This window comes from Monopterus albus, unplaced genomic scaffold (genome assembly GCF_001952655.1).
Source record: "Monopterus albus unplaced genomic scaffold, M_albus_1.0 scaffold4.1, whole genome shotgun sequence".
Lineage (NCBI taxonomy): Eukaryota > Metazoa > Chordata > Actinopteri > Synbranchiformes > Synbranchidae > Monopterus > Monopterus albus.
In genome coordinates this window covers 7,084,597-7,099,407 of record NW_018127884.1, presented here as the reverse complement: position 1 = coordinate 7,099,407, position 14,811 = coordinate 7,084,597, and the positions used below count along the sequence as shown (strand labels likewise).

Genomic DNA, 14,811 nt, shown 5'->3' with positions numbered 1-14,811 from the left:
AGACGTCTGTATGTGGTGGTTCTTGATGCACTGACACCAGCCTCAGTCCACTCCTTATGAAGCTCCCCCAGATTTCTGAATCGCCCTTGCTTGACAATCCTCTCAAGGCTGCGGTCATCCCTGTCACTTTTGCACCTTTTCCGGCCACATTCTTCCCTTCTTCTTAACACTCTGTTAATATACTTTGATACTGCGTTCTGTGAGCATCCAGCTTCTTTTGCAATTGCCTTTTGAGACTTTTCCTCCTTATGGAGGGTGTCAATGATGGTCGTCTGCACAACCGTCAAGTCAGCAGTCTTCCCCATGATTCTGAAGCCTACTAAGCCAGACTGAGACAATTTCAAGGCTGAGGAAACCTTTGCAGGTGTTTTGCATTAATTAGCTGACTAGATTGGGACACAGGGAGCCTACAATGTTGAACTTTGTCATGATATTCTAATTTTGTGAAATACTGGATTTGGGTTTTTTTTGTCTTTAATCCATAATCATCAAAATTGAAACAAATAAAGGCTTGAAATATTTCACTTTGTGTGCAGTGAACTAATATAACATACAAGTTTCACTTTTTGAAACAAATTATTGAAATAAATGGACTTTTCCTCGATATTCTAATCTTTTGGCACATACCTGTAGTTGAAGTGGACTTGCCAAACATGAGGAGATTTGTAGCGAAATGCTGAGGTTTGGCTGAAGAAGCTGTTATTTAACCTCCAGTTTGTCATGTGCATCATTTTGATGATTTACAGGTTCATTCAGACGTAGTTTGCTGTTCCCCCGTCTCATTCTCCGGGAAAATTGCTGAGACAGGGAGCTGCTCTCTGACATCTGAGCCTTCTGAGGTAACCACTGACTCATCACAGAGATCTACAACCCCATCTGATGTACAAGACGATGATAAAGCAGGCAACAACGACTGCTTTAATTCTCCTTCAGAAGAGGCTTCTGCAGAAGATTTCTCTTGATCAGCTGCTAGTAACATAGGCTCTGATCCTGCTTCATCAGTGGAAACACTTCTAGATGTGAGACTTTCAACTAGTTTCAAATCCATTTCCTTTGGTCTTTGAGCAGGTGCTGATGTCACCAGGTACAAGACTTTTGCTGGCTGTGTCAAGATGAATTGTCTGTGTGAAAGGAAGAGGACAACATTATTAAAAACATACTTAAGTTTAACATGCAGTCTTTAGCAAGCTTGTCACTGGTTCATGCTTTTATCAACTATTACCAAACAATGTTTTTGAACTGCGATGACATACATTTTTAAACAGCTACTCTATAAGTGAAACCAAGTGTCAGGTTTTTGAGACCATATTGTTAAGTAACCTTAAAGGGGCACACCTCCAATTTTACACATGCAGGTCAGTGTAGTTGAATATCAAAAGGGAGCTTATGAAAACAGCAGTACAATGTTGTCAAGTCGACGCAGCTTTAGCTGAGTCAGGCCTTCACAAAATCAATGACCACACAAATCATGTCAGTTAGATTTCTGTCTGATCTGATCTCAAGGTGTTCTGACATCATTCGGATATCGGCAGCAGTAACCTCACGACGAGGAAATCCCAAATCTCATAAGCTCCATCGCTTCTCTTACTTGTGTCTTAGTCCCACCCACATAAGATGCGAAGAAAACATGAGGAGAGAGGACTCGAGGAAACACATTATTAATGACATGAGATGTCCTTTCCTCAGATCCCACATCAGAAGCTTCCCATCACCAACTGATTTCTGATAAAGGGGCATGTCAGTTCAGAAAAAACGTCTGTGAATACCTGGTCCTCACTCCTCCAAGCCAATATGAGAGACTTGGAATGCCCTATGTCCTTGGTCGACTGGAACGACTTCTGGGCTGACAGAGGAATGATCTTTATAAGAGACATGAAATGTACCCCATGAGTGTTTGGCGTTTCCTGCAATTCAGGACCTCAGTGCATTATGGGAAACACCTAGCCGTCCTCTGATCTAGCAGCTGACTGGCTCAGATGCTTCACCAAAAACATGACATTTTATACATTTTCTGTTTACCCGAGAGGATAAACTCATTCAGTCCAAATATTCCAGATACACAAACTTGACTTTTTTACATATTAAATTATTGTAAAGCAACAAACCATTGTTTACAGCTGCATAGAGTGATGTTAATCCCTAACTATTGAATTCTATCTGACAGATCAATGAAGGAAACAGATTATATGCTGACTTTGCTACTGGGTTGCACATGAGAAAATGTTTGTAGCACTTAACCTAAACTAGGCAATCAATGTCAGGACCTCTCAGCCTGTGTCTATATTGACTATGTTTGCAGGTCTCCCTTCCTGATGGAAGTGAGGAACTAAATCACTGCAGTGCCCCTTTAGGAATTCAACAGATGTTCTTTGTCAAATGTTTTTATAGCTTAGATATAAGCAGGTGACAGGATGTAATGTGGGTAGTTGTTTCTACTCACACTCGATCTTTGGCTTTCACATCTGCTGGGTTAAACACAAGAGACAACCTTTTCAAGGTACTTGTAACACTAAATACTAGTAGTTACTCAGGTGGAAGCAGAGGGAAAAACATACCTTTATCTTGAATGATTTTGCATGTGTGATTTGGCCTATCAGTTAAATGTTTAGTCATCAGGTCACCGCCTGATGCATCCACGAGGAGGTCACAGTTGAGACAGACCAGGGTGAATCTGAGGAGAAAAAAAAAAGTCCGGTCATGTTCAAATTCCATGTTCAATTCCAAAAAGAAAATACAATTTTCTGTGCAAAACAGAAGTTATGAGGCATACTTACTTTAGTGAAGATGAATTTCTCTTATGATCTCTTTTCAAGACTCTGTTGATGGTGCTATGAAATCTAGCAAGGACCAGAAAATATGTCACGAGATTTGTCAGATAAAAACATTGGACCTAAAATACCAAAGCCATGACTCGATTAAAATTGTTACTCACTTTATCATGTGATCACTAATGGAAACTTTGCAACTGGTGCGATATTTGCACGCACCGCAACTTGAAACCATTGGGAAATGAGAAAATAAGTCGTCAACTTGTGAATTGCACTCGATGCATGTGTAACGTCCTGCACTGAGTCTGAAAAATGAAATAAAGAGCACAAACGTTTTATTATATGGTCAAAGACTGAAGTTTAAACATTAAAAAGAACCCCTTCATGAGTCAGACTTCATTATACTGCAAAGGATAAATAATGTGAATTTATTGCAGCTGAGATGGTTCATTATGGGTACCCACAAACAGATACCTGTGTCAGCCGTTTGCTTCCATTATACCAGTACATGACCCTACATTTCATCTGCTTAAAAGCTATTTCATATGACTAAAACCAGCACACTGTGCTTAATAGCTGAGCCCAATTAATTTAATGGTACACATTATATTTTAAGGAATTAAATCCCACTCTACCTGCTGTACACCACATTTTTTAACATTTAATTCATTTACAAAATCAAGCCATTTTAAAATGCGCCTTAAAACAACAACTCAATTGGTGCTAAGGGCTTACTCAAAGTAAATCAGTCTGTGTTGACTGCTTCTTTAAACAGTACAGCAGTTTCACTCTAATATGACCCACAATGCAACACAACTGTTTAGGTATGTTATGTTAGTAGTGGCACAGGCTGAAAAGCTCATTTCTTCCTAATTCCACACCCCCAGATTAAAAAAAAATTCCATTAATTCATTTTCAACCTAATACATTCTGATAAAATAAGTGATAATACAAGTAACAAGAGCTCTTTCAGATTTGTAACTGCAGCACAAATGATTGGTTTGTATTAAAAACATCTGTTCAAATTTCCATAAAAATGAAATTAGTCGTTGAAAAAAACCTGAGGTTTTTGAGTGCCAGGTTGTGCCGAGCAGTTCGAGCATCTCTCTTCTTGCTCTGAGTCGCCTTGGGTTTTTCCGCTCCAGATACATATGATTTAGATTTAGATACAGTGACTGGTTTGGTTTGCTGATTGAATTGTAGTGGTTCTGGACTGACAACGCCAGGTCGATCAGGAGAGACGGGCATCTTTCCTGAGAGGGAGGCCCGAATGGTCACCTGGAAAGAAAATACAATATTTACTGACTCAATATTAAATTTGCATTAATCTAAAAATTGTTCAAACATGTAGGTTTGAAATTAATGCTGTACTAATCTTATTACAGCAGTGTCACACCTTGGTACCTGGAGGAAGACCCTCCAGGGCTTTAGGTTTTCTGAAAGTCTTGTGGACCTGAGTCCTGTGCTCCACTTTCTCCTTGTAGGTGAGGAAATTCAATCTGCATTTCCCACAGCGATTGATCCCTTTTTTCTGACATAAAAAAACAAAACAAAAAACATTACATTGTAGAAAAGAAAAAAAGTGGTTAATAAGCAGCGCAACTAGAGGCTAATTGCTGTCGTTTCATTTGAATGAAAATAAGTATGAAAGAAACTACTATTAATAGAATAGCAATTAATTTTGTTTGGTTCCAGCTCTACCATATTTATTTCTCCTTTAGCAAAGGTGAAGAGAAGCACATTTTATTGTCAGCTTTTTATTTATTACAGCAAGGTGCTCAGCAGACAACTAAATCAATCTAACCTTACAGGTGGAGCTACAAATACAACCCAAAGGTGATTACAATGTTTTAACAGTTCTTCAATTTGGAAAATGTGTAAAGTAAAAAAAAAAAAAAAAAAAATGTACAAACCAAAAGTAAATTCAAACTCCTGCAAATTTACTTTTTAAAGTAAAGACTTTACAGAACCAGCAGCCTATTACAAAAAACACAATTCTGTGACTCCGTATCTGTGTTGTATTCGTAATGCAACTTTTAGAAAGGCATTACTAACTTCTAAACAAACTGGATGAAATGCAGCATCATACCTGGTGTTTCATGTAGTGTTGCATATATATGTGACTACTTTTAAGAACTTTGAGACAGAAGGGACACAGCAGGTCTTTTGTGTTTTCATGAACACTTCGAAAATGTGTCTCCACGTCTGAGAAGAAGGAGGACCTGTAATTGCACACCTGTGAAATCAGTGAAACAGAATTTCAGTTATCAGTGAATGTTTTCATTGAAACGTTACCAAACCACAGCTCAGTAACAAGTGACACACCTGGCAGACATAAGGCATTTCCCCAGGCTTGTGGTTGTCCTTCATGTGTTCAAGCAGCACTTGCTCCGACTCAAATGCCAGCTCGCATATCTTGCAATTGGCTGGTAAAGAAAAAGAAAAGTTAAATTACAAATAGCCACTAAGTGTATGCTTATACAGTCAGGTCAGATGAAGTTGTGATATACTTGAGGATTCAATGGGGCTGTGAGCACTCTCGATGTGGCACTGCAGCTGGAACGGAGTCATGTACTGTCGGTAGCAATGCTGACAGGTTGTGTGGCTTTCCCAGCTCTCACTGTTCTGCTTTTCTAGCTCCAGATGGTGTTTCATGTGGTTCATGAACCTGGAAGAGAGGGTGGACACAGAAACCACAGAAATGTCACGTAACCTTTAATACAAGGGAAGATCACAAATGATAAGCCAGCTTGTCTCCATAAAGAAGCAAAATGAGAGTAAAAAAACTTTTTCATTATAGGAACCTACTGAAACGCGTCATGCTGAGTAACGCTCATCACGGGTTCTGTGTTTGTTTCCACTATGGTGCGCCTGCTTTGGAGGTAAGGTCTGGGAGCTAAATTTCAGCACCCCTCAGGAGGTAGTACTAAAATCAAGTGCAAACTAGGCTCTCAGAACTCACAAAGGGCATTTTGTCACTACTTTGTTGGGACATTTTATGGACTAAACTGTGATGCCTGAGAGGTTTCATGTAGAAGGAAAAAAATAAATAAAACTGTGCACCTGTGTCCTGCTCATACAAGATTGTCCTGTGTGCAGGACTTGAAAGTCAATAAGCAAGCCACTTAACAGACTAAAATAAATACATTTCCATAAAATAACTGCTAAAATTTAAGAGTTTAATATCTAAGCTGAACCACAAGTACTACTAAAACATTTAGGAATTTAAGCCTGTTGATGTTCTAATTCTTCATTGCATGTAAATTTGCTATGGGAAATGTTTCTAGAAACTGCTGAGCTGGAGAGCTGTGCTTCAGATGGTCATTGTATAACAGTTAGACACCAAATTGAAGCGCAATAAATATACACAGGTGCAGAAAAGCAGCTCATGAGCCGTCAGTCAGAATGCTGCAATATGTGCACAGCTGTCAAGAGGTGGCTCACTTTATGTAATTGAAATAGCATGATTCATTGTGTGCAACAGCCAAAACCCACAGTATATGTACAAATCTCAGTCCAAGATCAAGGTAATACTGTATTAAATACATGTGATCTAAAGTCTGCGATATATACAGTATGTATAAATAATTAAACAGAGCATGAATTAAAGCTACAGTATGCAACATTTTTTGAAACATCTGTTGTAGAAATGTGCTCCAAAAGCTCTAACCTAGACTCATTGAAAAGTGTTTTGAGCAGGACAGACCTCTCTAACCAATCAGGTTTTCAAAAATGTTGCTTAGACATTATGTTTTGATGCCTTCTCATTTCATAAACAACAAATATCTGAAGAGCTGGGCAGAATGTGGTTGAGTGTAGCAGACTGTAGTGGAGCAGAGCGGACTGATTTGGAGATCCATGCTACGCTACCTTAAGGGACATACTATAGCTTTAAGCAATCTGTGCAAAGGGTTCATTTGTTCCTGCACAGCACTTCCTGGTTTCCATACTAAACAACTGACCAATTCATCGAGAAAAATCATCAGCAGACTGAGTGAAAAAAATTGCTGCTTGCAATCTCTAAACTGAAATACCTCTTTTGGTCTTTTTACTCAACAGACTGTTACATAAAACAAAATGACACTTATAAGTTTGTGGAGCACAACATCTATTTTCAGCTCCATCATTCATTACAAACCTGAAGTTGTCATTTCACAAGAACATGCAAATGTACACAGAGTTGCATGAACAACTGAAAAATGAACGGAGCTGCTCTGATAGCAAAAGTAAAATAATAATACTTACTAGGTCACTCATATTTATGCATTTTAAGTCCATGTGCCACATGGGCCCCTTTTATATGTTAACCAAAAAATGTGCACATGCATATTTTGTCAGCACATACAACACAATCTGACAATTGAATTGATCAAAAAATAAAAACACTTATAGACTCTATATGTGCAGGAGCTCTGCAGTGATTTGAGCAATATTTCTATTTTTAGAATGCAAAATAAAACAAAACCAAAGTGAAGAAGTGGTGAATATTGATAGTGTATGCACATGTGGTGGTTGGGGTCCATGTCCCAAAGGTTTTTAAGATAAATGAAGTATTCTCCTTGCACCTCACATTTTAAGCATGTATAATGGCTGCTATAATATCACCAATTACACACGGATTTTTGTTTTGCCTAATGATGTGGTGCCCTGCGGCTGCAATGAGCACCTCCATAGCTACCTGCCACTGCCGCCCTGACGAGGCACAGCCCATTTTTCAGCCTGCACATTCTGCTACCTCAGCTCCCCTAATAGAAAATTTTATGTGGATGAACTATGACCTTGACTGTGAGAGTGTCAAGCAGTACAAATGTGCATCCCCATTAAAAGCAGCTTACAGAAGCTTTTTACAATGTTCTGAAACAAAGTTATTTAATCGGAGGAGCAGTTCTTACGCCACCTAAAGTAGCAGTCATTTTTCATCTTTAGACCCATGAGAGCAAATGGTCCGATACTGTCATCCATCTGAAAAGAACATTGTGGCGAGAGCTGAGGAAGGTGTCCATGCTTTCTTTATTGGCACTGGACATTCTTTTCAGCAAATTCCTAAAGTCCTAGTAGACAGTTTTTGATCAGAGACTCAATGCTGGAAAATAATTTACTTGCATTGTTGCATTTAAAACAAATCTAACATCACAGGTTCAATTTGGAGAAGTGTTTACCAACTTATACAAAAATAAATAAAGAATAAATAAAAATATAAATCAATAAATTCAGCAAACATTTGTTAGGGTGATTTTCATTATTAGATAGAAATGAATATAATTAGTTAGGGTTTTTATTATATAGCATACATAAGTCTATATACTTTAATCTCACAGTTGTGTTTATGTTTATGTAGTTACATATCTACATATCACCCTATGTGTTCACTGCAGACGACGTTGTCCTGTTGGCCCCATCAAACCAGGACCTCCAGCGTGCACTGGGGCGATTTGCAGCCGAGTGTGAAGCGGCTGGGATGAGAATCAGCACCTCCAAATCCGAGGCCATGGTTCTCAGTCGGAAAAGGGGGGCTTGTTTCCTTCGATTCGATGGGGCTGTGAGCACTCTCGATGTGGCACTGCAGCTGGAACGGAGTCATGTACTGTCGGTAGCAATGCTGACAGGTTGTGTGGCTTTCCCAGCTCTCACTGTTCTGCTTTTCTAGCTCCAGATGGTGTTTCATGTGGTTCATGAACCTGGAAGAGAGGGTGGACACAGAAACCACAGAAATGTCACGTAACCTTTAATACAAGGGAAGATCACAAATGATAAGCCAGCTTGTCTCCATAAAGAAGCAAAATGAGAGTAAAAAAACTTTTTCATTATAGGAACCTACTGAAACGCGTCATGCTGAGTAACGCTCATCACGGGTTCTGTGTTTGTTTCCACTATGGTGCGCCTGCTTTGGAGGTAAGGTCTGGGAGCTAAATTTCAGCACCCCTCAGGAGGTAGTACTAAAATCAAGTGCAAACTAGGCTCTCAGAACTCACAAAGGGCATTTTGTCACTACTTTGTTGGGACATTTTATGGACTAAACTGTGATGCCTGAGAGGTTTCATGTAGAAGGAAAAAAATAAATAAAACTGTGCACCTGTGTCCTGCTCATACAAGATTGTCCTGTGTGCAGGACTTGAAAGTCAATAAGCAAGCCACTTAACAGACTAAAATAAATACATTTCCATAAAATAACTGCTAAAATTTAAGAGTTTAATATCTAAGCTGAACCACAAGTACTACTAAAACATTTAGGAATTTAAGCCTGTTGATGTTCTAATTCTTCATTGCATGTAAATTTGCTATGGGAAATGTTTCTAGAAACTGCTGAGCTGGAGAGCTGTGCTTCAGATGGTCATTGTATAACAGTTAGACACCAAATTGAAGCGCAATAAATATACACAGGTGCAGAAAAGCAGCTCATGAGCCGTCAGTCAGAATGCTGCAATATGTGCACAGCTGTCAAGAGGTGGCTCACTTTATGTAATTGAAATAGCATGATTCATTGTGTGCAACAGCCAAAACCCACAGTATATGTACAAATCTCAGTCCAAGATCAAGGTAATACTGTATTAAATACATGTGATCTAAAGTCTGCGATATATACAGTATGTATAAATAATTAAACAGAGCATGAATTAAAGCTACAGTATGCAACATTTTTTGAAACATCTGTTGTAGAAATGTGCTCCAAAAGCTCTAACCTAGACTCATTGAAAAGTGTTTTGAGCAGGACAGACCTCTCTAACCAATCAGGTTTTCAAAAATGTTGCTTAGACATTATGTTTTGATGCCTTCTCATTTCATAAACAACAAATATCTGAAGAGCTGGGCAGAATGTGGTTGAGTGTAGCAGACTGTAGTGGAGCAGAGCGGACTGATTTGGAGATCCATGCTACGCTACCTTAAGGGACATACTATAGCTTTAAGCAATCTGTGCAAAGGGTTCATTTGTTCCTGCACAGCACTTCCTGGTTTCCATACTAAACAACTGACCAATTCATCGAGAAAAATCATCAGCAGACTGAGTGAAAAAAATTGCTGCTTGCAATCTCTAAACTGAAATACCTCTTTTGGTCTTTTTACTCAACAGACTGTTACATAAAACAAAATGACACTTATAAGTTTGTGGAGCACAACATCTATTTTCAGCTCCATCATTCATTACAAACCTGAAGTTGTCATTTCACAAGAACATGCAAATGTACACAGAGTTGCATGAACAACTGAAAAATGAACGGAGCTGCTCTGATAGCAAAAGTAAAATAATAATACTTACTAGGTCACTCATATTTATGCATTTTAAGTCCATGTGCCACATGGGCCCCTTTTATATGTTAACCAAAAAATGTGCACATGCATATTTTGTCAGCACATACAACACAATCTGACAATTGAATTGATCAAAAAATAAAAACACTTATAGACTCTATATGTGCAGGAGCTCTGCAGTGATTTGAGCAATATTTCTATTTTTAGAATGCAAAATAAAACAAAACCAAAGTGAAGAAGTGGTGAATATTGATAGTGTATGCACATGTGGTGGTTGGGGTCCATGTCCCAAAGGTTTTTAAGATAAATGAAGTATTCTCCTTGCACCTCACATTTTAAGCATGTATAATGGCTGCTATAATATCACCAATTACACACGGATTTTTGTTTTGCCTAATGATGTGGTGCCCTGCGGCTGCAATGAGCACCTCCATAGCTACCTGCCACTGCCGCCCTGACGAGGCACAGCCCATTTTTCAGCCTGCACATTCTGCTACCTCAGCTCCCCTAATAGAAAATTTTATGTGGATGAACTATGACCTTGACTGTGAGAGTGTCAAGCAGTACAAATGTGCATCCCCATTAAAAGCAGCTTACAGAAGCTTTTTACAATGTTCTGAAACAAAGTTATTTAATCGGAGGAGCAGTTCTTACGCCACCTAAAGTAGCAGTCATTTTTCATCTTTAGACCCATGAGAGCAAATGGTCCGATACTGTCATCCATCTGAAAAGAACATTGTGGCGAGAGCTGAGGAAGGTGTCCATGCTTTCTTTATTGGCACTGGACATTCTTTTCAGCAAATTCCTAAAGTCCTAGTAGACAGTTTTTGATCAGAGACTCAATGCTGGAAAATAATTTACTTGCATTGTTGCATTTAAAACAAATCTAACATCACAGGTTCAATTTGGAGAAGTGTTTACCAACTTATACAAAAATAAATAAAGAATAAATAAAAATATAAATCAATAAATTCAGCAAACATTTGTTAGGGTGATTTTCATTATTAGATAGAACTGAATATAATTAGTTAGGGTTTTTATTATATAGCATACATAAGTCTATATACTTTAATCTCACAGTTGTGTTTATGTTTATGTAGTTACATATCTACATATCACCCTATGTGTTCACTGAATCACTGGTCAGTATTTACTGTGTTAGCTAACTGGAGCACTGGTTAACATCAAGGGGGGCTGGTGTGTATTATCTTGTCAACCGGTGGCTACATTTTCCAAATATATCATGTGAGCTTTCAGTGTGTGGTCATTTTTGGTTTAGTTTATCATGACCAGCACCTGTCTTTTAGCTGTGCATTCATGCTAAGTTAATTTCAGTAATGAACCTACAGACATTTATCACAGTCTGCAGGTGCACTCAGCTTTATAGCCAGTTTCAGCTCATTGTTTTTCTGTCTGGCACACAGCCTCATTGTTCATATGCAGGAAGCTGTTTTCAGTGGGAAAAAAAAAACAAACCAAAACTAACTTTAAAAAGCACACTGTACATTCCCTGCTCAGCACCAAACAGCAGACAGAGTTAGAGATGAGCTACTGAACTTAGCAGAACATTTAGTAGGTAAAAAGCAAGATATTTCCCTCAGGAGTTGGTAGAGACAAAAAAGAGCTAAGAGACAGTGTACATGTACACAAGAAATGGATTATTAACTGTGATTTTACTGAGGGCAAGGAAACGCATGATCATACCTGATATTGTTCTTGAGAACCTTTAAACAGCTTTGGCACTTGAAAGTATTGTTGGTCTTCTGCCCCTCTTGCTTTTTCCCATCTCCTTCAAAGCGGCCGTAGTAAAAATCTGAGACCAGCATGATGCGCTTGTTTGCACTAATGGTCATAGTTGATGCAGCTGTGCCTTTTACATTCTTACGACAAGCCTGAAATGGGACATGCTTTACATGAATATGCCAACTTCATATTGATGTCTAATTTATTTAAGATGCACATCAAGAACATTTTACTCAGAAAATATTTGTCTGAAGGGTTGCTATGTGGTAAAAAAGCTAAGCAGGATCGAAAGAGCATAGTATGCCATTAAAAGTTTTTGGTGGATACTTACCACATTTTATATTTATGATGTAAAATGTAATTGTTTCCGGGCATTGCAGGACAGTTTTACTCACCATCAAATGAAATTTCAGGGTGTCCTGTATAAACTCTTCTTGACATTTTGGGCACTTTTGCTTTAAGATCCCATTTTCCTCTCTGGCGGTTACTTTTGGTGGCCCTACAGGAAAACCGGTTAGACGTTACAGTTAGCACAATATTAAATATAAGTAGAACTAACATTTGTTTTAGGGTGTATTTATGACAATGAGATTACAAGGCAGTATTAAAATTCCTCTTGCAAAAGAGACTTACCTAAATCAATCTTTGCTCTTTTTGCTAAGCTGTCTGTTTGCTGTGTTGGTATGTCTCGTTTGACTGAGCTTTCAACTGTATGAAACCCAAGAAAATACATTTACATTTTGGTCACTGCCAGCAAGTATGGCAAAGTAAGGTAAAACTTGAAGAATGTCACCTTTGTTATTGCTAATGGCCTTTACAGGCACAGGGAAGGTCTGAAGAGGGTGTGATTTGGGCTGGTTGGACTGTGTTGAATATACAGCAGGGCTCTGGACATTAGACAGTGTCACAATGTTGTTGCTTATTTGTTGCACCTGAGGCCTGTGGACAGCACCAGGTATTACCGTGCCTGGACTGCCCTGCTGAAAAAGCTGTTGCTGACCAGCTAAAAGACAGAACAAACTCCTTAAACACATGTACTCACTCAGTCCCACCATGCCCTGCTCTGTTTCTCTCTTACATACACAAACACATGACAATGGACCATCTGTGAACAGCTCCTCCTCTCTTTTTTGTCAATCGCTGAGATCCAACTCGTCTAATATGTTATTAGCAAGCTAGTAAGGCTAGCTAAACTAACATTACAGCTTTTGCGGAGGTCAGCACACTGTATATAGCATGAATGTATATGGACTGCTCTGCAAGTGGATAAACTTAATGCTAGTTCATAAATTCTGACGGTGAATGTTTGCCCCGTCAGTCCAGGGGAATACCACAAGAGACGTGAAAGTTGATCAGTCCAATCAGTTTGATTAGCGATTCAGTTGATTTGTTTCAGGTATTTATTGGTTTCAACTAGTGCTGGTAAAGCAGCAAGAGAGGGTTTGGAAGAAAGAGAAGTAGGAAGAGCCAACATGCTGCCGCTGTGGGAGAGTTGGTTCAGAAGAGACAGGTCAGATGAACAGCACAACTTCACAATAGCATAACTACATTTAATTTAGTAGTATTTGTAGAGGGGTTCCACAAAGATTCATTTTGGGACCCACCTTATTTACCATCTTTTTTTTAAAGAGCCCATGGTATGCTTTTCTGTTTTCTGACTTATCTACAATGTTACAGTGATGAATTATTATCTTAAATGTGACGGAAAGCTCAAAAACGAGGTGTACCTGTGTTGTTGTACTTCAAATCAAATCAAATTTGATTTGTATAGCGCCAAATCACAACAAAAGTCATCTCAGGACACTTCACAAAGTAAGGTCTAGACCTTACTGTTATCAATATTATTACATAAAACCCAACAAATCCCCCTTGAGCAAGCACTTGGCGACAGTGGGGAGGAAAAACTCCCTTTAACGGAAGAAACCGCTGGCTGCAGCATTTTGGATTAACTGGAGGCTTTTTAGGGAATTATTGGGACATCCTGATAGTAAAGAGTTACAGTAGTCCAGCCTGCATGGACCAGTTTTTCAGCATCACTTTGAGACAGGATGCTCCTGATTTTTGCAATATTGTGCAGGTGAAAGAAGGCAGATCTAGAGACTTGGTTTATGTGCGATTTAAAGGACATATTCTGATCAAAGATGACTCCAAGGTTCCTCACAGTAGTACTGGAGGCAAGAGCTATGTCATCTAAAGAGTCTAATAATGAACAGAATGCATTGTTGAGGCTGTCATTGTCGGCATCTACATGAATATTAAAGTCGCCTACTATGATTATTTTATCTGTACTAAGCACTAAATCAGACAGAAAGTCTGAGAATTCACTTAAAAACTCTGAATAAGGAGCAGGTGGACGGTATACAATAACAAACAGAAAAGGCTTTTGAGTTTTCCTGTTTGGGTGTGAGAGACTCAGGGTGAGACTTTCAAATGAGTTATAACTATGTTTAGGTCTAGGGTTGATTAATAGGCTTGAGTCAAAGATCGCTGCCACGCCACCACCTCGGCCTGTGTTTCGAGGGATGTGACAGTTACTGTGACTAGGTGGAGTGGATTCATTTAGGCTGACATATTCTTCCTGCTGTAACCATGTTTCAGTAAGACACAATAAGTCAATGTGATGTTCACTTATCAAATCATTCACTAACAGAGATTTAGATGAGAGAGATCTGATATTTAATAGTCCACATTTGATTGTCCTATTACTTTCCGCTATAAGAGGAGTCATTTTAATTTTAATTAGGTTATGAATAACTCCTCTAGAGTTGATTCTTGATTTATATAATTTAGGTGGGCGGGGGGCAGACACGGTCTCTATGGGGTACTGGGAGGGTTGGGTGGGTAGCAGCTGCAGAGAGACAGCAGAGAGGCGTGTAAGACTGCGACCCTGCATCCTGGACTCAACTCTGGGTTGTCATAATTTAGGTTGTAAAACAAACCCGTTCAGATTTCTAGAGAAGAGAGCCGCACCACCCAAAGTGGGATGGATGCCGTCTCTGCTAATCAGACCAGGTTTTCCCCAAAATGTTTTCCAGTTGTCTATGAAGCCCAC

General features: G+C 39.0%; 1 protein-coding gene across 1 annotated transcript in view; it reads right to left on the bottom strand.

Annotated features, from left to right (window-relative positions):
- Window positions 1–601: 601 nt before the first annotated feature.
- The window catches only part of znf280d (zinc finger protein 280D), a 22,369-nt gene continuing 8,159 nt past the window's right edge, over window positions 602–14,811 (bottom strand). The window contains exons 5-18 of the mRNA XM_020606163.1: window positions 12,553–12,762; window positions 12,393–12,467; window positions 12,155–12,258; window positions 11,721–11,908; window positions 5,279–5,436; window positions 5,094–5,194; window positions 4,858–5,004; window positions 4,165–4,299; window positions 3,829–4,046; window positions 2,933–3,073; window positions 2,775–2,837; window positions 2,556–2,671; window positions 2,441–2,465; window positions 602–1,121 (exon numbers count right to left, since the gene is read on the bottom strand). Coding sequence (XP_020461819.1) covers window positions 749–1,121; window positions 2,441–2,465; window positions 2,556–2,671; window positions 2,775–2,837; window positions 2,933–3,073; window positions 3,829–4,046; window positions 4,165–4,299; window positions 4,858–5,004; window positions 5,094–5,194; window positions 5,279–5,436; window positions 11,721–11,908; window positions 12,155–12,258; window positions 12,393–12,467; window positions 12,553–12,762 — 2,054 coding nt within the window. The 3' untranslated portion in view covers window positions 602–748. The remainder of the gene's footprint in view (window positions 1,122–2,440; window positions 2,466–2,555; window positions 2,672–2,774; window positions 2,838–2,932; window positions 3,074–3,828; window positions 4,047–4,164; window positions 4,300–4,857; window positions 5,005–5,093; window positions 5,195–5,278; window positions 5,437–11,720; window positions 11,909–12,154; window positions 12,259–12,392; window positions 12,468–12,552; window positions 12,763–14,811) is intronic.